Source organism: Zootermopsis nevadensis, unplaced genomic scaffold, assembly GCF_977971745.1.
Source record: "Zootermopsis nevadensis isolate Lab colony 2312 unplaced genomic scaffold, Znev_1.0 Znev_ptg000031l, whole genome shotgun sequence".
NCBI lineage: Eukaryota > Metazoa > Arthropoda > Insecta > Blattodea > Termopsidae > Zootermopsis > Zootermopsis nevadensis.
In genome coordinates, this window is record NW_028259163.1 from 1,076,809 (window position 1) to 1,098,004 (window position 21,196).

General features: G+C 35.6%; 2 protein-coding genes and 1 long non-coding RNA gene across 9 annotated transcripts; 2 read left to right on the forward strand and 1 right to left on the reverse strand.

The window, feature by feature from the left end:
• Window positions 1-38: 38 nt before the first annotated feature.
• On the forward strand, window positions 39-13,996 carry LOC110835272 (uncharacterized). Of its 7 annotated transcripts, none has more exons than XM_022075327.2 (15): window positions 39-162; window positions 1,497-1,639; window positions 3,398-3,472; window positions 4,163-4,232; window positions 4,964-5,100; window positions 5,368-6,456; window positions 7,259-7,474; window positions 8,171-8,458; window positions 9,068-9,259; window positions 9,808-9,966; window positions 10,444-10,510; window positions 11,378-11,440; window positions 11,939-12,035; window positions 12,761-12,902; window positions 13,780-13,996. In XM_022075327.2, the coding sequence occupies exons 1-15, from the start codon at window positions 109-111 to the stop codon at window positions 13,838-13,840; spliced, it is 2,853 nt and encodes a 950-aa protein (XP_021931019.2). In that variant the 5' UTR covers window positions 39-108; the 3' UTR covers window positions 13,841-13,996. The 7 variants fall into 7 exon arrangements, 6 of the variants coding, with proteins under 6 accessions (XP_021931019.2, XP_021931023.2, XP_021931024.2 ...); XM_022075330.2 differs by having other exon boundaries at window positions 43-162; window positions 1,517-1,639; XM_022075328.2 differs by lacking the exon at window positions 39-162 and adding an exon at window positions 268-661 and having other exon boundaries at window positions 1,517-1,639.
• Window positions 6,001-15,508, reverse strand: LOC110835276 (uncharacterized). Its single transcript, XR_002544851.1, has 3 exons — window positions 15,136-15,508; window positions 8,584-8,736; window positions 6,001-6,317 (listed from the first exon to the last, which is right to left on the reverse strand). It is a non-coding gene; the product is annotated as an uncharacterized LOC110835276 (long non-coding RNA).
• A 134-nt stretch (window positions 15,509-15,642) lies between these two features.
• LOC110835275 (transmembrane protein 59-like) lies at window positions 15,643-20,913 on the forward strand. Its single transcript, XM_022075338.2, has 6 exons — window positions 15,643-15,978; window positions 16,548-16,659; window positions 17,443-17,522; window positions 17,641-17,716; window positions 17,909-18,069; window positions 18,865-20,913. The coding sequence occupies exons 1-6, from the start codon at window positions 15,832-15,834 to the stop codon at window positions 19,123-19,125; spliced, it is 837 nt and encodes a 278-aa protein (XP_021931030.2). The 5' UTR covers window positions 15,643-15,831; the 3' UTR covers window positions 19,126-20,913.
• The last annotated feature ends 283 nt before the right edge of the window (window positions 20,914-21,196 follow it).

Below are 21,196 nucleotides of genomic sequence, written 5' to 3' on the forward strand. Positions count from 1 at the left end.
ACAATATTTTGTTTTACATGTTCTTTGTTCGTCAGGACAGTCTGTTGTACGCTCTTTACTAGACAGCGCTAGAATTCAACGAAGGGGACAATTAAACTTTCATATTGCATGCACAATTCTAAACATGTTATGCATTATGCTCTGTTCTGTATTTGGGGGCTTGTGAGTAATCAGTTAGGATCAAATGGCTCTACAGGCTTATAGTCTCAGAAAGAATTCCGAATCTAACGCGTGACGTAAATAATGTGTTTTATCGCATGCTGTTTTGTTATTATAATCACAAACTTTAAGTTGATGTCTATTTAAGAGATGACAATCTTCCATGTGAATACATATACTCATTAATGAACTTTGCTGTAAATAACAAAGAACATTGTCAAACTAATGCTGCTGCAGACAATGCCAACACAAGGCATAAGAATCAGTAATATTTCGGGATCACATGTTGGCAATATTTGTGCACATAAGTCTAAGTTCTTCACAGAAATATTTGCTGTCACCTCATTTAGATTCCAACACCTAACCTAAATATTAATCTCTGTACTGCTCGGCGCCAAATTTCGATATGACTGCTGCCAGATATATGTGAAATGTTGGAGGTTAAATATTTTGGAAGTTTTCTAAAGGAACATAATAAACATCAATGTATCGTGACATTCAGGTTTGATTACTTACGATTTGTATTCCACATGAGTACGTTGACCTCTCTAAATGTCTTAATAATATAATAAATATTACAAGTACAATTCATACTGTTATAAAAAGGGGTTCACATAACTGGTGATTTGTAGTTGACAAATTATTTCACACTTTTTCCATAGAATTGGAGTAAATGAATACTCAAGACTGTCTTCTAGAATAATCCAGAATAGGTTATCTCATTGGCCGAGAGTTCAGTCGATTAAACACCCTATTGTATTTCATGGCTTTTGCTGCCTCAAGCACAGATTTAAATACTACATCTAGATATAAATGAGGCTATAATTTTAGTTTCTTCCCATTTTTAAATGAACATTGCTTGAACTGACAGCCCATTTGGGAAAGGTAAAATTGCTGTATCAGCTGAAATAATACTTGATTTTGTAGATATTTAATGGAGTGAATATATAAGATTACTTATTCTAATAAAGTGGTGGCTGTAGGTGGTTTATATACCTAGGTTTCATTTAATGGATCATTTTACTCAGGAGTTCTCAGCCTTTTTCTAGACCTTGCACCTCATTTGTAGTCTTCTGTTGACTTGTAGGGCATCACTGGAATGCTTTGGTAATTTATTAAAAATACTAATAAATTAGGCCTAAGTAACAGCAACCACACGCACATTTCAGTAGAAAAGGCTTTTCAATCTTTGTATCTGAATTCACTGCAGTGCCTGCTTTTTTATTTTTACATGGACTTTACACATTATTTACACACGTGCGTTTCAATATATACGAACTGAACTATGGGATTTTTTAGTGTTTTTTGGATTAATGTTTAGCTTAATTCTTAAACAGAGAAGATTTTTTACGCACAGAAGACCACATCAAGGAAGTGGGGAAATTTGCTGGGTCCAGAAATCAGATACAGATACTATATTTGATGAATTAGCTGCATTGCCTAAGCAACAAAATGGATGTGAACTTCAGAACATATCACGGTAAGGCACAGCTATCGTAATCTTAATTTTACAGTTAAGTTACTAAACTAACGAAACAAGTTGATGAAGCAGGGCCTTTTTTGAAAACATAATAGTTACGCAGCTAATCAAGAAATTCCTTATTTTGCGAGGAACCCAGAAGTTCCTTGCAAAACCCTGCCACTGGTTCCTGTCCAGAATCAAATTAATTTAGACCATAACCTCCCGCCCAATTTATTTAAAATTCATTTTAATACTATTCTTCCACGTATGACGAGGTCTTCCATTTGATATGTTTGCTTCAGATCTTTGTATATATTTTCTTGCGTCCTATGCATATTACATTTCCTACACATCACAGCCTCGTTTCAATCACCCTAAAAATATTTGGTGAGTATTACTCAAGTTAAAACAGATGAACAGGAATAGAATTAAAAATTGTCTGGGAAATAAGTTGGAACCCACAATTTATTAATATAATTAAAAGGGAAACAAACTTTAATGGTTTGGGCATGTACCAGGACTGGCTAAAACAAGGATGCTAAGAAAGGCATAACATTTAAATTCTAAAGGAAAGAGACCCATGGGATGACCAAGAAGAAGGTGGTTCAACCAGGTACTAGAAGACATGAAGGGGAGAGAGGGAAGTGTTGGAATGAAATCAAAATACAAAATTGTGAAAAGGTGGGGGGACACTAGATATCTTCTACCCATCAATCTGTGTAAAATGGAAAAGATGCTACAAGAAAAATAAGAGACATGGAAATATTGGTGTAGTTAGAAGTACATCTACCTCTCCTGGCGAAGGCATTTAAATTCAAGTGCCCTACTTATTACATTGAACCTGTAGTTGGATGTCGGTACATCTACTGAAATTGAAATATGTCTTTCTGAGCATGAATGCTATATGAAGATTTCCGTCTTCTGGGTTGTTGCGCTGTGTAGTCTGGTCGATGTTAACCAACGTTTCAGAGGTCATACTGCCTCCGTCATCAGGGCGATGAATCACCCTGACGACGGAGGCAGTATGACCTCTGAAACGGTTAACATCGACCAGACTACACAGCGCAACAACCCAGAAGACAGAAATCTTCATACTCATCGCCCTGATGACGAAGGCAGTATGACCTCCGAAACGTTGGTTAACATCGACCAGACTACACAGCGCAACAACCCAAAAGACAGAAATCTTCATACTCTGATGACGGAGGCAGTATGACCTCTGAAACGGTTAACATCGACCAGACTACACAGCGCAACAACCCAGAAGACAGAAATCTTCATACTCATCGCCCTGATGACGAAGGCAGTATGACCTCCGAAACGTTGGTTAACATCGACCAGACTACACAGCGCAACAACCCAAAAGACGGAAATCTTCATACTCACCGCTGTGAAAACCTCAAATCTTACATGAATGCTATATGTTTAGTTACATGAGTGGCTCTGTTTGAAGAATAATTAATGGTTATAATATTTTCGGTGACAGGTATTGTTTACCAGTTATTGATTTGAACACCTTCAGATTTCAGGGATGAGCCACGCTGAATGTTGAAAATTATCCAGTGTTTTGGCAGTTACCATCTTTGGGGTGAATATGTAAGTGTTGGGTGTTTTCAGAAGCCTTATATAGGGCAGGCTGTAGGTGGTGCCGATTGGTGGCACTGATCGCCAACGCTGAAGCTGCACATCGAACTCTGGTCACAAAACCCAAACACAACAGTTACTGTGTTGTTGTTGTGACAATTTTGAGTAACTACGACATTTTATGTTTAACAGGGATACAGTTTATGATATTATCACATCTGGAGAAGAGGATTTGCTTGACATTTCAAACAAGTGGAGACCCAACAGGCACGTCAAGTTTGTCATTTTTCTACACGCATGCAATGAATTAGAGACTGTTTGCTTCTTCCTTTACATTTTTGAACCTATTTGAATATTTGGACACATTTGTAAGTATATTCATTCCTGTAGTAGGAATATATCCTGTTGCGTCTGCCCATGCCCACAGCTTGAAATTGTGTTTACGACTTTGCCGTTTCTCTACCTGTGGCGTAATAGTTTGATGGTAGACGGGTGTCTGCCTACAGGCTTTTAATCAGTGTGGAGACACTTTTGTTCTGTGAAAAGGTGGACAAACAGCAAAACATGGCTAGGTTGCAGGTCAGTGACCTATCTGACTGGGAAATAACATGTAAAATGATTTTAGGTACTCTCTCTCTATCACTTTTGTACATAATTTACTTTCTCTTCATTATTTATTTTAGAACATGTATAGCTGGTGAACTATGCTTGATCAGTGTTACAGGGATTGTGTCATATGAATAAGGTACTGGAATCTCATGCGTAGGATTTTGGATTCAGTACTGTCCAAATCTAATATTCACATGCCTTCCCAGGCTGTCACCCATGACAAAGTCAGAATTGCTATGTGACAGATTCATAAACGTGACTTGTGAAGTCTGAGTTTGATGCACAGAGTAGAGATCAATATTCAAATATCTTCATATAACTGTTCGTTTAACTTCTGATTGTTTACAGAAATAAAATGAAGAAGCCCGTACAAGAGCGGAATTTCGGAAACTATAAACGAGACTCTTCTGTGAACAAGGTGAATAGAAGCACATATAATGATGCGTACCAGTATTACAGTTGTTAGAAAGTTAATCATAAATTAACAAAATTAAATTGCGAGATTACTTAATCAGATTGTTTGAGTTTCAGAAGCAGCGCATAAAAGATATGAAAAAAGAAGTGTTTTACGTATTTGCGTTCTTACATCGCTCAGCGCGAGCCATTTTGTTCTTCTCCCTTGTTATCTTGTGTGTGAGGGATGTTATTATTATGATTTATTTACTGTAATTGGGTTTGCACCCGGTGGCATTCCTATTTCAAATGTTTTATATTGTTTCTGAGTTTAACATTTCCAAGCTTCAGGGACATTTGAGAAGAATTTTAATGTTCTTTGACCTGCTAACATTTTTCATTCCATAGCCTTAACAGTTGAAATGTAATAAGAAAGCTAGAGTTTCTCTCGGCTTAGTTGGTACTCTAAGGGGAATGGCATATAGCAAGTTGTAACTTGCTATATTCATCCTCTGAGTCACTGAGAATCACTGCGATTGGTTGTCATGCAATTATTTTTCTGGAAAATAGGTTAAATATGACATAATGTACCACCATGCACCAGTGTAATGAAATGCATTTACTGTATGAAAATTATTCTTGTTTCATCTATACATAAAAGTTATCAACTCTCATTCTCATAAATTAAAATGTATGTACACTTGCATGTCATGAAGAAAGTTTCACTTAATATTTCTATGGCTTTGAAATATGCAGAGGAAGTTCTTCCAGACTAGAACTCCACAGTTGGCTACAAGGATGAAAAAATCAGAAATTCAGTCTCGTTCTAAATTTGGATCCTATACCAGAGACACGTCTTTTCATGAATCCTCTATGACCTCAAGAAACTCTAGGTAAGTCGTACACAAATAATCAGCACAAGTGCAGTACCTAAATCACGAATGTGTTGGTGTTAAACAGGCCTGCTGGGGGGGGGGGGGGGGCTATGCATGCACGTGCACACATACACAAAAAAACAAACAAACAAAATCTGTACAAATATATCTAATTGGAAATGTGTCTCTCCCTTATATTTGGATGGTATCTGATATGAATGTCGATGTAAGAACCCCAGTTTTACATATATATATAGTAATTTATGTTCTTTTATCTTTTGACAGTGTTCAATGGAAACACACGAACCCAAAATTCTATTACCCAAAGATTATATCAGATACTTCTTCAGATGAAGATGATGCCTTATTTGAAGTGAAATCTGATATGAAAAGAATAAGTTATCAGCATCTTGCCACATACAATCCTCAACGCAAATTGGCTGATCAAATGCATAAAAAAGCATCCCGAAGACGCGAGTTTATACAAAAGTATTACCTACAGAGGAAGGATCGCACAAAATCCGATCCACCAAAGGAGAAATCTTCAAAGCCTTTAGTTGATAAGATGCAAAACAATGACTCACAGTTGCGAAAGATCAGATCCAGTCATTCTGTGAAATATTCACTTCATAAGTTTCAAGAAAGTAACTCACGGTCGTCAGACAGGATCAGTTCCACGAAGGAAGTAAATCGTGTTGAGACATTACAAAGTAACGTGCAAAAACAAATACTGTTTGTGAAAAATAAAGTTTTCTCTGAAAGAAAGGTCCAGATTGCATCAGCACGAAAGAAAAACCAGGAAATGGTGCCGTCCACAAAACATAATGACTTACTGCCAGAAATGAGTCATGTTAGAAAACTAGATAATCAAAACCAGGCAAGAAGGGAGATTGAATATATCAGAGCCGTACCTGAGGATGAGCTGTCAACACCAGATTTAAATTTATTGTGTTCATGCGAAGAAAATGATGTTCAAGGACAGTTGTTATTAAATAAGAGTCTGTTACATACCGAAGAAGTAAATCATTTAAGAACTACAAAAGCTTTAACACTTTTGTCATCTAATGAAGAACCCGCGATTCCCTTTTCTCTATCAGAAGATAACGATTCAGAAATAAGTCACATCACATCACCTCCAGTCAGCAGTTCAACTTTCTCACATTCACATCTTCCTGAAATATGTTTCTCTCCATCTCCAATAAAATCTCCAGCAGAAGTGGACAAGTCTTCAGCATCTGGAAATAAATTTGAAATGCATACAAATAATTTACATATTTTACCATCAGTACTACTGCATAATATTCAAAATGAGAGGGGAAGTTTAAGAAGGATAAAATTAATGCAGAAGAAGGAGAAGAATTCTGCTGAAATGGGGTATGTGAGATTATATTTATTCGTATGAAATTGTTCGCAAATGCTTCATTCAGTAGACATCTGAAATTGATTGTACTGAGTAAATTAATAACTGAAAAATGTTTTAACAAAGTAAACTGAAGAACCATCCAGTAGTCAGGGCCGTCCTTTGGGTGAGGCAAACAGAATGGCCGTCCTGGGCCCCACGCACAGGCATTACAATGTATTAAATGTTTAATTTTCAGTAGCACCTTCAGGGTGCAAGAAGTAAAAATGGCTGACTGTGCATTATACCTTGAATTATGTCAGTTTACTCATATGTGGAAAAGTGTGACAGAATATCTAGAAACAAGTAAAAATATATTTTAATAATCAGTCTTTTGGAAACAGAATCGGATAAAAGGTTCTCAATTTAACTGTTCTGTCATGCTTTTACATTCCTAATGCCAGAAAAATTAGTGCCAGGATTTTTGCTTTCAGAAGCAATACATACTTGAAACAACATTATGAAAATAATTTTAAATTACTGAGAATTTGTTATTCACTTTATTGAATTTTGCATGTTAAGTCACACTGCATTAAGTCTATTTTTATAATTACTAGTACGGTACAAGTACCGAAAATATTTTGAATATTCTGTAACCCTCACTGAAGATGCGATGTTGAAACTCGCATATAATAAATATCAGTGACGTGCACTTCTTGTATGGGAACAGCAATTGTATGTTCTTTATAAGACCAATTATGGTTCCTGGGTTAGAAGCTTGATCCGTAAGTGCTTAGATTACGAAGAAATATTAATGTAATTTTTTGTTTTTCTTAGGTTTCCAAATCCTATAGGAACCAACAAGTGCTGGATGAATTCCTCATTACAGGTTATTTTTGGAATGAAACCATTTATAGACGACACAGTCAACATTTTTGAAAAGTCTAACATTGTAGATCCAGGAGAAAAATATTCATTACTAATGGAAAAATTTATTGGAGTAGTGAGAGCAAGACAAAGGAGAAACCAATTACAGCTTCACAGAAACTTAGAGTAAGTGAACGTTCATTTGTGGCAGTTACTGCACTGTTGGTTTCTGACATGTGCAAAATTCCTAGTACCAATCTTAACGCTTATCACTTTAGCTAACGATAAGCAAAACCTGTCAGCATAATTGTTTCCTGTCTCAGTTTCTTCTTCATGTTTTCCAATTAACCAATTAAACATCAATGCTATTGTATGGTGAAGGGAAGGAGATAACGTAAAATACATTTATGCATGGTACAGCGAAGTGAGATAAGACTGCTTCAGTTCTGTTACTTTGTAATTATAGACATTAAATACTTAGCTCATCGTCATCTTAAACCTTTGAAGCACCTTGTTAATCACATTAAATTAATTAATATATCTGTGGGCAAGATCCAGACATACTGAATACTGAAGCAGGAGCTACATATAGCTCCCACCGTGCTGTAAATGGTAAAACCTAGTGATACTGGGGGTGGCTTCCTAGGCCTTTTCTATTGCACCATGCATATTTCTGCATTTTTTAGAATATCTTAATTCAATAAGCACAGCCGTATCATATTTTCTGCCTTAATATAATTTTTTTTTAAAAAAAATTATACATTTTATATAAGAATTTCATTACGCTGAATTCAAACTCATACGACTTTATGTCCTACCATTAAGATAAAGAGGCAGTCTAATTATATTGCTAGAGTTTTATTTATAGTTGTTATCTTTCAGACTGTTATATCAGTCTTTAGGAGTTCTGAATGAACATTTTACCACACAAAGTCAGGAGGATGCAGTTGAATTTCTCACCGAGTTTTTCAGTGCTTTACGTGAAGAATTCAGACGACTGTGTCACGATGAAGTGCGTGCCGCACTAGCTAATAAGGGCCGACAACAACATAGCAGCGGTAACATAAATGACATGAATAATTGCCGACAAGATAAAAGTAATATTCAACAGAGAAATCCTGTCGACGAAAATATTATTTTCAAACTTAAGGAGATCCATTCGTGTGTGATGTAAGTAAATAAGAACTTGTGCCCTTATTCTATTCAATTCTATCAGAGCTTACTATTCTGACTGGGATTTTAGTACTTTCAAGCAAGGTATTAGAAAGAAATTTTAAATTGGTTATAATCAATACCTTCTCCATTCACATTAAGTTATCACCAATATCCTTGAAAACATTTCCAAAAGCACTTAGGGTATTATCCCAACTGCGCTGTCTGGGATCTGTGCCTGTTTCCTTCTGCAATCTGTTGTTGAGAATGCGTTCCGCTGCCATTGTTTGATATATCTGGAACAGAATAGTAAATAAAGACCTAATAAACTAGTACAGTATTGAAAATGACTGTCTTAAGGGATGTTATGCATCTTCATTCCCCACTTAGTGTGTCCCTCTGAGGTCAAAATTTCTCCAACATTCAAACACTGACAGTTTTTATTATAGCCTCAAAGGGACACAAACACACATAAGAAATGATGAAATTGTTTTTTATAATATAATAATTATTGTTGTGGAAAATGTATGATAACAATCTTTGAATTAATAAGAGCAGACATTTTCAGAATATATTAATCTGTAATCAGTATCCAACCAGATACAGTTAATACTGAGTTCTTTCCAGGTGTTCTGAACATAACAGCAAAGAGACAGAGCATATGACCCTAATTGTAAATATTCCGTCGGAAGCAAGCACGGAAATCACGCTGCAAGAAGCACTGGAAAGGTCCATGGTGACCGAAACAAGAGAATTAAGATGTGTAAAATGCAACAGTCAGCAATGCAGAGTAATGACTGTGTTCACTTTTCTTCCAAGGTATTGTAATGTGACTCATTTATGATCAGAAATACATAAATTCCCTTCTTTTGTTATTCCCAATAAAAAAATAACAGTATACACACTCAGAAAGTGTGTTCCATACTGGAACGCATAAAATATATTCGTACATTCTTTGCAAAATGCATTTAGAGGTATTAGTTCCACCTTGTTCAACGGTTCCCACTTTTGCCGCCACATCGGAGTACTTCAATGTCTACCTCATGACTTTCCTCATCCGCCATTTTGTTATCATCACCGCTCATATTCAAAAGTACGAAAACCATGAAACATCTCGGTCAGGATAGCTGGTCTCTGGGCCAAGATTTGAACTGAGGACTCCCAGAGGAGTGCTAACAACTTAAGTGCCAAATTCAATACATGAAATATATTGTTTTTTTCAGAATGAGATAGTAAATTTTATGGCATGTTTTGCATTTCAAAGTGCAAAATCTTGTTGATGTAAATATAATTTTAAAACAGTAAAATGAATGAGCAATTACTGTAATGAGGTCTTTGGTAACGTGTCCATGTTTTATATCTTGTAGGTTCTTAATTCTACATGTCAACCGCTTTAAAGTTCAAAATAATGTCATTAAGAAAGTGCGTAATTACATGAAGATACCAATAACCCTCACAGTGGAAAATGTGATCAGTAAAACTGAAACCTTAATGCCGTTGAAATGGACATCAGCTAATCATGAAAGGTATATACATTTCAATACATATTATAATGCTCATAAAATTAAATTTTCTTTTTGCAAGCACTCAGTGTGACAAGAGATGCTTTTTTCTGGAAATTTTCTGTCTTGCTCTTACGTTACGTTTGTGTTACCTTCACATAAAGCCACATGAAAATGAATCTGTGAAGGTGGTATTTTGGACTTTTTCCATCATCTGTATTTCAATAAAATCACATTTCAGAAGCCAGATCTTCTTCTGTCTTCAGGTAAAAAGGGTGAAATGTAATTTTATTGAAATACACATTACAAAGTCCAAAATACCAGAATATGTTTACAGATTATAATGCACCACTGTCAGAAAACCTTCAGACTTCATGAACACAATGCTAAAAAATATAAGGCTCCGAATGTCAATCTATACGATTACGTAAGTTAGATTCAGTATAAATTAACATGTGAATAGGTTAAGGTAACCTCTGATAAATATTTTATCCTTCTTAGATTTTCTTGGTCAAAGGAAAGCAAAATGAACTCCTGCCCACCGCAAAACAACAACGAAGGCAAAAAGGTAAAATATTTAATTATTCTAAATAATCATAAAGCACTGGTATTATTATGCTGTATAGGATGAGGGAAAAGCAATTACAACCAACATACATTTTTAATCACTTGCCCACCTAAAATTGTCTGTAGCTCCGCGCAGCCGTTAAATATTCTAGTCCAAGGAAGGAATTAGATTTGTCACAGTCATTTGAACTGTGGGGTCCGCAGTGGCCGCGCGGTCCGAGGTGTGGGCCTTCTGCCGCTTGGTCGCTGGGACCGTGGGTTCGAATCCCACTCAAGCCATGGATGTTTGTTTTTTCTGTGTTGTGCTGTCCTGTGTACAGGTAGAGGCCTCGCGATGGGCCGATCCCTCGTCCAAGGAGTCCTACCGAATGTCCATAGATCAAGCCAACGAAAAGTTGGGACCCGCAGTGCTCAGGCACTTGAAGAACAGGTCGTTCCCAGTATCCAGTATTTGAACTGTATTCTACATACAGTTTACATTTTCTTTCAGTCTCAATATAAAATGTAACATTTCACATTGAAACTGGTATTTGTGCAGAACTGTTTTGCAACGGCATCTTTTAGGTCTTGACCTGATGCACTTGTGACTTGATATATTATCAGAACTGGCAGCAAGCACTTCAGTTTGTATTCTCTATTAGAATGATACTTTTTTATGAACGTAACTCATGTATAAATTGGAATTTTGGTGAGTTACAGTTTTATTAAGAAACTGATAATATAAACTACTTTGATAAAAATTTCAGCTTTTCTAGGCCTGAAAAGAGGAATAACAGTATCGTCTTGGTGGTAATTTTTCTTTCAGTAACGTAGTCACTTTGCCCATATATGCCACATTATCCTCTTCTCTGTCCTTGACCGTTAACAGGGCGTGGTGGTGCTTCATGGGTTGGCTCTCCTGGCTTCTTCCGGCCAAGTCCTCTGGACCAAGGCAAGTTGTGAGGTCTCATGCAGAGTTTTCCCCACTAATGACTGCAGTTGGTCGACCCACCTGTACGGTGGTCTTCCTCGTGGTCTCCGTCCGCTCACTTTTCCTTCCACCACCAGCTTCTCCATAGAGCCATTTCTCCTGGTGATGTGGCCAAAAAAACTCAGGTATGCCTGAGTTATCCTCTTAAGGAGCCTGGTTTGAATTCTGAGCTCCTCTAGCACAGATTGGTTTTGTGCGGTGTTCAGTCCACGAGATTCGGAGGATCCTTCTGTACGCTCACATCTCGAAACTCTCTACTTTCTATAAGTTTTCTTCATTGTCCATGTTTCCGCCGCGTAGGTGGCAATCGGGAAGATGAGAGCATTGACCAGACAGACTTTGGCACATTATAGATATAAATTTATCTGAAATGTAATGTAATTTCTCACAGCAATAAATTGTAGATGCTAATTAGGATTTCTTTATGATCTCTCTAGCGTTACTTTTATTATGTTGCAGTTTCAATGTAGCATGGAAGATCCGAACGTTGTCAAGAACAAACTAGAGTACGCACTTATTGGCATCTTATCACACAAAGGTGATACTCCTAACTCTGGTATGTGTCCAAATTAATTCATAATAAGACTCTATGAAAATGATCAACATAGTAAATTGACTACAAATTAAATATAAATTTATTAGACAATAAATAATGCACGATTTGAGGTTTTCACGGCAGTGAGTCTGAAGACGACTGAGACAGTTCTTTGTTGCATGTTTGCTTGTCCCGTATCATCAATTTCATCGTTCGCCCACTGTTGCTTTTCACATACAACATACCACGGAGTCATACCGTCAAAACTCTAGTTGGACCCCGAATAAAGCAGGCATGAGTCTGAAGCCCAGTCTGTGCATGTCAGACAAACAGTAGATGAAGTTTTCTTTTATCCATTTACATTCAGCCTTTAACGTCACAATGAGACAATCACTGAATAAGTGATGGAAGCTATAAATAATTCATATATTAATTTTTGAGCGATTCGTATATTTCAGTGCAGATAACTTGTGCATAAATAACAGCAAAAAGATGATTTAAGAAGTGTAAGACTTGAGGTTCTCACAGCGGTGAGTATGAAAATATCCGTCTTCTGGGTTATTGCGCTGTGTAGTCTGGTCGATGTTAATCAACGTTTCAGATGAATATATTCATCGCCCTGATGACGGAGGCAGTATGACCTCTGAAACGTTGGTTAACATCGACCAGACTACACAGCGCAATAACCCAGAAGACGGATATCTTCATGATTTAAGAAGTAAAAGACACAAATATGTTCTTTTCAGGCCATTATGAAGCAGATGTTTATAACGTAATGACTGGAAAATGGAATCATTACAATGATGAAATTGTAACTAATGAAATAGAGGAAAAAATAACAGGCTCTTCTCGGCAAGAAAATGGTTATGGTTTCCTGTACATGTACAAGTAAGTTGTTCATTTGATACTGCAGCATTTCACTGTACTCGAGCTGTTTCCCCTTGTTACGTTTGTATTGAATTTAATCCAACATCACCCTTCCTGTTATTAAGTTCACTTTGAAATTTTGACCATTTAATTTGTTGTCGGGGGGGGGGGATAGTGTCACATCAGAGTCCATTGCTTCAACAGGCTTAAAATATGTAATTTATGAAATGTGGGTCACAGTCCATTTCTTGTATGGCCAAAAAGGGTACAATCTGCTAGTCATCCTATAAAACATAGTTTGGCTGATATTAACCGCTTTTCTGATTAACCCAACATATGTTGAGTTTTAAGGAAAAAAATTAATCAATGAATTTGATGATCTCTCCGTGCTTCTTTATATAGTCCATTCTTCATTGCCATATGTGACCCTTGCAAATACTTTGTACATGTCTTTTAACAATTTTTTGATACTTAGGATTTTGACATGATTGTTTTATATTTCTACGTTATCCTCCTGCTTAAGATAGATTGCGTCCTAGATAATTCCAAGTATTAACTTGTTCCTGCTCCAAAATTTTTCTTGTCTTGACAGACCTTACTTTTGATTTTTTTAAGTAATTACCTGCAGGTTGTTTTTGTGGTTTCTATACCCTACTGTAATTAATTAGCTGAATGCATTGTCTTATGCAAAATGAGTTTCAGAATTGAATTATCTACATTTTCCATTAGTGAGTTTTAAAGAGAAATGCCCATCACAACAGGGAATGTCTATTTTGCTGGTTGTTACATGCTTATAGTCTTTAAGAATGATTACAAATATCAGTAATGTTATGATAATACTGTCTTTATATTAAATTCTTCATAAGTTAACCAAAATTCTGTTTTGTGTTTGTTACAGGCCACTTTTCAGCCAACTCGTAAATGAGCGTACGGTTTCAAGAAACTCTGAAAATCAATGAAAATACATTCTATTGTATGATGGCCAGCATTTAATTATATGTACTTTTATTTGCATCAGTCATGTTGCAGGTTATGTATATACAGATGTTAAAACCTTGCAGAATTTTGTACTGTGTACAATTATTTTTTTGTGAATTAAATATATTTTCTACATACACACGTGAGATATATAATTTTCTATACCGAAGCTTGCATTGAACTGTATTATACCATTTCTTCCTTCATTCCATTCTGTGAAAACTGAAAATTTGTGAATAATTTTTAATGGAAAACACATCTTAAAAGTACAAACACCTCACCATCTCCGATTGTGATGAAATTTGATATACATATTGGCCCCACAGCCAAATTTATCTGCCAGATATTTATTAATTTCTGTCAAGCAGCTCTTGAAATACAGGTGTTAAAAATAACTTCATGACAGTAAAATATAAAGGTACGTGTGTAAGGTTTTTCTTTAATAACTCTTTTGATAAAGCACTCCATGAAACATTCTAGAGCTCACAGTCAAACTTGTGAAATTTCAGAATTATTAGTTGTCGGATGTTATTAATTTCGAAAATTCGTTTCAGGAAGTAACCTCTGGGACTTGTTTGTAACTCGTCACAAGTGACAGGTACATACCGTGGGGCCACAAGAACATTCTAAGCTGTAATTAATTTTGGAAAGAAGTAATGTGGTAACACTGAAAAGAGGTAGGTACAACTGTTGCCGACAAGAATTTTCGGTGCAAATAATGCTTTGAAGCCCCAAGTAGTGAAAACTACAACACACAAGCTATGTTGATACAAGTGACAGGATAGGCGAGAGGTGTGGTATAAGTCGCAGAACTTCAAGTGAACAAAAAGCTTGTATTTAGTTGTCATAAATTATTTTATGATACAGAAAATGCATTAAGTGAAACAACCCATTTATAATTTAGGAAGCAATTTTTATACATTAATATCACAATATTTTTCAAAATATGAATCTAATTACAGCACAAAATGTAATTATGTGTGATATTCCTATTAGAAGTATTCTTGTGGAGTGACAGCTTTAAAAATGGTTCAGAGTTATACAGTAAAATCTTCTGACTAATGTGTAATTTATTTCACTCTTTTGCGTGGGTTTTTAAAGAAAGATACATTGGTTTATAGGGGACCATGTGCAGTGTAGCATAAGGGCAGAATCAGCAAATGGGAGAAATAATGGCTGCATGGTTAAAATGTAACATAAGCAACTACATGAACCAATAGTAAACGTGGGAAAAATGTTGGCTATGGGACAACACCCACTTCAACTTGTGACTTACCAAGTAACTGCTCGCTCCAAAACCTCTGAATAATTCTGGGACTGCTCATCATTTTCTAAAAGCTTACAAACGCGTTTCAAATTTTTCTCTCTTCCAGTATGGAACAAAAATTGATTGAAATGACTTACAATACCACCAGTATTAATAAATAAGTGAAAATGGTTTAGTGGGCTATTAACCTTAAATTAAAACCAATTAGGTCACAATTGGTGAAAGGTGTAAAATTTGTAGTAACAGGTTGGGTTAATAAGCCCAGTGATTATAAATCAATGATAATAGTGAATAATAATAAAAAATTTTCCCACATAGTTTCGGTAAGTTTACTGTATAACAAGTTATATTTTCTAAAAGTTATTATTCGCGCCAAAGATATCCTATCTTGTGGTCCATAGGAAGGTAATGAACATCTATTAGATACCGGAACCCCCAAATTTCCAGAATCGCCAACTGCAAGACAAATAAGACACTTATTGATCGACACAACTAAATTTAGAAACATTGGATTACGTCGTGGATGATACTTTATAACATTCTACAAACATTCAGTTTAATAACAAAAACAGTTACATGCAATTTTATTGATTCGGTTCATAATTTACATACTGTGCACGGACTACACTCTTCGCGTATTAAACCATTAAGTTTTGCTGCCTATAATTGTATATGAAATGTTTGAGTAGTAATCTTTAGCATAGAATGGGGAAATATTCAGTACTTCTAAGTTTTCTGGTTTTGTTGTGTAGCACCTATGTAGAGTCTGGTTTATTTGATGGCATGCTGAACAGTGTGAACCCTTGTGAAACGTACTGTGAGAAGACATATCCCGGAACGTCAGTGTCCAACGTAAGTACCGATTTGCCGTTCTCTTGAAGGATGCTGTCTTCATTGAACACTGACACTCCCCCTTCGTGTTAAGTCAACCACATTGATAATTGCATTTCCAGTGCTACTATAGGAGATTGTGCATTTAAAAGCACTGTGTATGAGTACGTTATTTTCATTACCATCATTTGTATCTGAATCTGTTTCCATCAAGTGAAAAGGTGGAGTGGGATTCGGCTTTGAAGAAACTCTAACTTGAATGACATAGGTTGCATGTAATAAAGATATTGCATCTTGGCAAGTTAACTGAGGTAGTTTAACTTGTATTTGGAAGGTACCTGGTTCATATCTTACCTTAAGTTTCATGGTTTTCCATTGCCCCTCATCTTGAATATTGGTATAGCACTTTGAAATAATCCATGATTAAACTTCCCAGGACTTTCAGCCTTATATCAGTTAAGGCTACCAGAATAACCTACATAGTTCATAGACTATTATCAAATAATGTACAATCTATCGTATCCTATCTGCAGATACTTGGAATACTTTTTGGTTTTCTGTAGCCACTGTATGCATTATTGTACTTTCAGATAAAATATGGATCATTCTGTCAGCAAGGCTGCAGGTTTTTTACTGTGGTATATTTGACTGGAGACAAGAAAAACATGGATTTGAACACTACCAAAGATGCTTGTCAGGCATGTACGTTGGTTTCATTTCACAGGAAGTTATCTATACTTCAGTTGGCATTTTGTGCCATGTAAAGTTGATCTCATTGTCTTCAGTGAAAGGCACATAAAGTAGTATATGGAGGAGATGCCTTACTGCCTTGTATGAAGAGTAGCTATGAATGGCCAGTAAGCACTCGCAGATTGCCGTCAAGTGTTGGCCGGCTCAGTTGCTTTGGTGGAGCCCACACTGTTAGCTAGCTGTATGCAGATCGTAAAAAGATGACATTAATAAGTACTAACATTACAATCTTCAGAAGTTAGTAATGTATAAGTTCTTAAAATAAAACATGCTTCTTTGTCGAAGTTATTGGGTGTTAATACATTTGTAAGACATAATTATTGACTTTAATTTCTTTTGTAATAATTTCTGTATCAGTTTTCCTAATAACTACGAAAATAATATTTTTCATGATACTTTCTCCTGTAAGTCATCAGCAGACTACTTCGGTAGTAAACATAAAATCTAAGAGGTATAAAGCATAGATATAAGAACTAATAGTAGATTTCTCTCCATGTTTTTCAATGTGAATATGTACAACGGATTTAAATACAGGCACATTTGTATGTATGTAAAATTAAGCCTTGCAGATATGTAATTATTTCAGTAAATTTAGTTTTCCTTTAATGGTAACTAAACCTTCCTTCATGGAACGCTGATCCAACTCCACTTTGTCATCTGTTACCAGTAACAAAACAAAATACCACAATGATAATTTCATTGTTAACACATATGCATGTACCTGTTTCATTACAGCTTGCATGGAAGCATATAGTCACACAAAGGATCGTTATGCGTGTAACCTAGGCTGTGCAAGCATCTATAAACAGAAAAAGGTTAGTAATTTTTATAGTTCCGTACTGAATGAAACAATAGACTGCTCATAATATTAGTTTTTTTACGTGGACTGGTAAGATTGTTACATAAAAATTTGTCTTTTTCCTTCCAACACAGGTTGATACTTTGGTAGCACAAATTAGCTGGTCAGTTTACGTTGAGGACGGCGACAGCATCCTTATGCTGCAGCCTGGTAAGCCTCGTCGCTGGTGTACAAAATGTTTACCTTCGTGCATACAAAATGTAAACATATAAATAATTTTCTCCAAGACAATGGTACTAATTGCACGAGCGTAAAGTTTTAATTGGTATCTCATAGTTTTAATGAACACATCTAATGCAAAATATATTTTATGGTAATAACTTTGTATTTCTTTTCTAAAAGCGGGTGATTTTGAACCAGATGATGTCCTGACAGATCCAGGGTTAAAGAGCCAGCTTGAACACAGTTGGGGTCCTGGAAGTGGGGATGACAACGGCATTAATCAAGGCAACGATCGTTTACCCGAGACTCACGTAAAAACTTTGCCTTTTGAAACGGATAAGGTAAGTTTTTAGTTTACGCGTTATCTGTTGAAATCTCTAAAGCAAGCAGTGACAGGATTAAAGAATGTCTTGATGTTCTCCAAAATTGGGATAAAGCTGTTAATTGGAATGGAGCTCACCATTATGAGGCAGTATTTAAAGGTTTAAAACCTGATTGAATTTTTTTTTGTAGCTTACAATATTTTTTGATCACTTATTCAAAACTGGCACTTTTAGTCAGACAGTGAGCCGATAGTAATGGTTTAGACGTCAAATGAACTACAGAGGCCTTTTTCTGGAAATGTAATATTGACATTCTTATAGTGATTTGAATATAAATGGAAGTTGTTTGGGTTGTTGCACCACAAAGTACTTTGTTGCATACAGTCAAAGTAGATCCTAGATGTAAGAACCCCAAAGACCACCATCTAAAAGTTTACGTTTTCTTCCAAGTTACCCTTTTGTCTGCAGGAACTTGCGGTGAAAGTGTGAATCAAATGACATTTACGCTACTATGTTCTCAAAGGTGGACAGACATAAGTACAGTAGGATTTCGTTATCCAGGGGTAGATTTAGTGGGGTCTATATGGTTTAAATAAAAATTAATTTTTAACATGTTATAAAATTTAGGGCATTTGAAAATAAAGGAATTAGTACAACAGTGATATATTATTTAATGTATTAACATGTTTTGCAGATTATCTGGGGTTAGAGTTATCCAGGAAAATATATTTCTCTATCAACCTGGATGACTGGGACTATTTTATTTGAAATAGTTTCATTACCTGAAAAATATAACTTTTCCTTTTTTCCTAGACTGGTGGTGTGGAGGATAAAAATACTTTGGAAACTGCTCATAGCCTTGGAGGCGACTGGTTAGATTGCGCGGCTCGTAAATCAGGCTTGCCGCGCCTACTTGTCGCCGGTGCTATCACGTTTGCAGTTCTGCTGGCCGTGTGGCTTTGCTTGGCACCAGAAAAACGAACCAGCAAGCTGGATATCTTAATAGCCTTGGATGAGCCTAAAGATCCGTTTGCTTGTCCACCCAAATATTCACTTCACATAGATAAAGTGTAAAATGGGAGGCAGTTTCAATTTGGTGGCTTCATAAGAAATATTTGTAAGATAACCATCACATCAAATGGTATTCGTAAAAAAATGATCTCTTGTACATGTAAGGTGCACAGAAGAGAACAATAACTTGTTATTAAATATTTACATATTTCTCTCAAATCTCAATGTGATTTTCATCTTGTCATAATGTAATTACGATATTATATTTAAAAGAGATTTTTGCTCGTTGCAAAAATATTTGTGCCTGTGTTTACATCAAAGAAGAAAATTAATGTTTGTAAGAAAATGGGGGGGAAGGGCAGAACTTGAAAATGGAAATTTGATACTGCAACTTGGCTACTTTTACATTTGACTAGATGAGTTTAGGAGCATATCTTGGAATATTTAAATGTTGGGTAATGTTTAGTCCAAAATAATGGTTGTATGTCTCAGTAAAATTGTCATATATACAAATATTGAGGAGGAGGAGGAACTGTAAAAAGACACGTGGAGAGGCTTGGTTGTCAAACACACATGAAGTGGAAACATCGTAAGAAGAAATACCACATACTCAAGGAATAATATGTATCACTTTTCTGAATTATAAAATTACTTCTTAAATATTACCGTGATTATATGGTATGTGACTGGAGTTAAGCAGAAACATCTTTCCCAATGTCCAATTCTTTCATTTATCCACTCATTCAGTCGTGTCGATACGTTACGTTTGGCCCGAGTTACTATGTAATTATATATTGACATTTGAAATTGAATAGCATTATTAGTTTGATGTCTTATGTAGATTATTTTCATCAATATGGCAAACGAATCTTCACAAATAATATTTAGTTGAAATGAAGAATATATATTACTTTTGAAGTAAAAATTAACACCTACAGTTTAAAGTTTTATTCTTTTTGAAATACATGTTTCAGCCAAATGTGGCCATCATCAGGTTCGAATACTGTTACTTATTCATTCTGCTGATGTAACTGTCCTAGTGCATTGAATTTTAAATTGTATTCGAACCTTATAATGGCCACATTTGGCTGAAACATATAGTTAAAAATAAAAAAATATGACCTGTGAGTGTTTGAACGTTACTGACAAGAATTTTGTGAATTAGGTGGTGACAGAAAAAATACATAAACTTTCTTCAATATTACAAATTATTATTTCAAGAATTGATGACAATTTCTGTACTGAACTGATGGCGGCCCACTATATGTTGTATTATGACTACCATTGGTTGATGATGAGCTTACTTACGACCTTTGAATAGCATATAAACCAGAAACTTGCAATTAAAAATGTAATTTGGTTGATATGTGTTTTAAGAATTATGTTATTTGAATATGTTTAGGGAATGTAGAACATAGATTCAGTAACTGGCAAAAATGCAATGCTAGAGGAATTGAATGCTGAATATGAAAAGCAATTTGCATTCATTAAGGCAGCTCTTGCTATTCTACTTCTGTGTCTTTTTTTATTATTATATTCTTGTTCAGTTTAAACACGTATTCCATAACTGCAAAATATCTAGTCACGGAACCTGACAAATGATGTACTTGCCAGTTGTTACCTCAGCCTTCTTTTATAAACGGTGTTGTATTTCCAATGTTTTGTTAATGTTGTGTTCAATTTTTGCTGTTTGTGTCATTTAGCTTAACAGAACTGCAGTATTATGAACTAAATGTACGAAGTTAGTAATTAAAGGGAAATTATATGTATGTTATCTCACTTTTGATGTTTATTGGTTGGCTGGTTGAAACACATTAAATATATTAAAACTGTGATATTAAAAGCAATGAATTATTGAATCTTTTTTCTTCCTATATTATGTGGCAGCTTCAGAACATTCTGGGACAGGAGTCACATCGTTAATCCGATGGCACAGTTGCTTTTAAAGTACCGTCGTCCTTCAGTAGCAGCACGCTTTCGCCTGCATTCATACAGTTCCATACATTTCTGAAGCTGTTCTGTGCAACTTCCGGCAATACGCACCTCAAATTCAGCCAGCTGACGTGTTACGGGAGATTACAATACGCGAAGATGTACCATAATACCGTGGTTGATGAGATACTGCTGCATATGC

Bases quoted from the DNA above. Each gene is read 5' to 3' on its own strand.
- LOC110835272 (XM_022075327.2), top strand. From the start codon at position 109: ATGCACAATTCTAAACATGTTATGCATTATGCTCTGTTCTGTATTTGG. The intron at 4,233-4,963 runs GTGAATAGAAGC...TGAAATATGCAG, and splicing joins GAGACTCTTCTGTGAACAAG to AGGAAGTTCTTCCAGACTAG. The intron at 9,967-10,443 runs GTATATACATTT...TATCCTTCTTAG, and splicing joins ACATCAGCTAATCATGAAAG to ATTTTCTTGGTCAAAGGAAA.
- LOC110835275 (XM_022075338.2), top strand. From the start codon at position 15,832: ATGGGGAAATATTCAGTACTTCTAAGTTTTCTGGTTTTGTTGTGTAGC. The intron at 15,979-16,547 runs GTAAGTACCGAT...TTGTACTTTCAG, and splicing joins CCGGAACGTCAGTGTCCAAC to ATAAAATATGGATCATTCTG. The intron at 17,523-17,640 runs GTTAGTAATTTT...CTTCCAACACAG, and splicing joins GCATCTATAAACAGAAAAAG to GTTGATACTTTGGTAGCACA.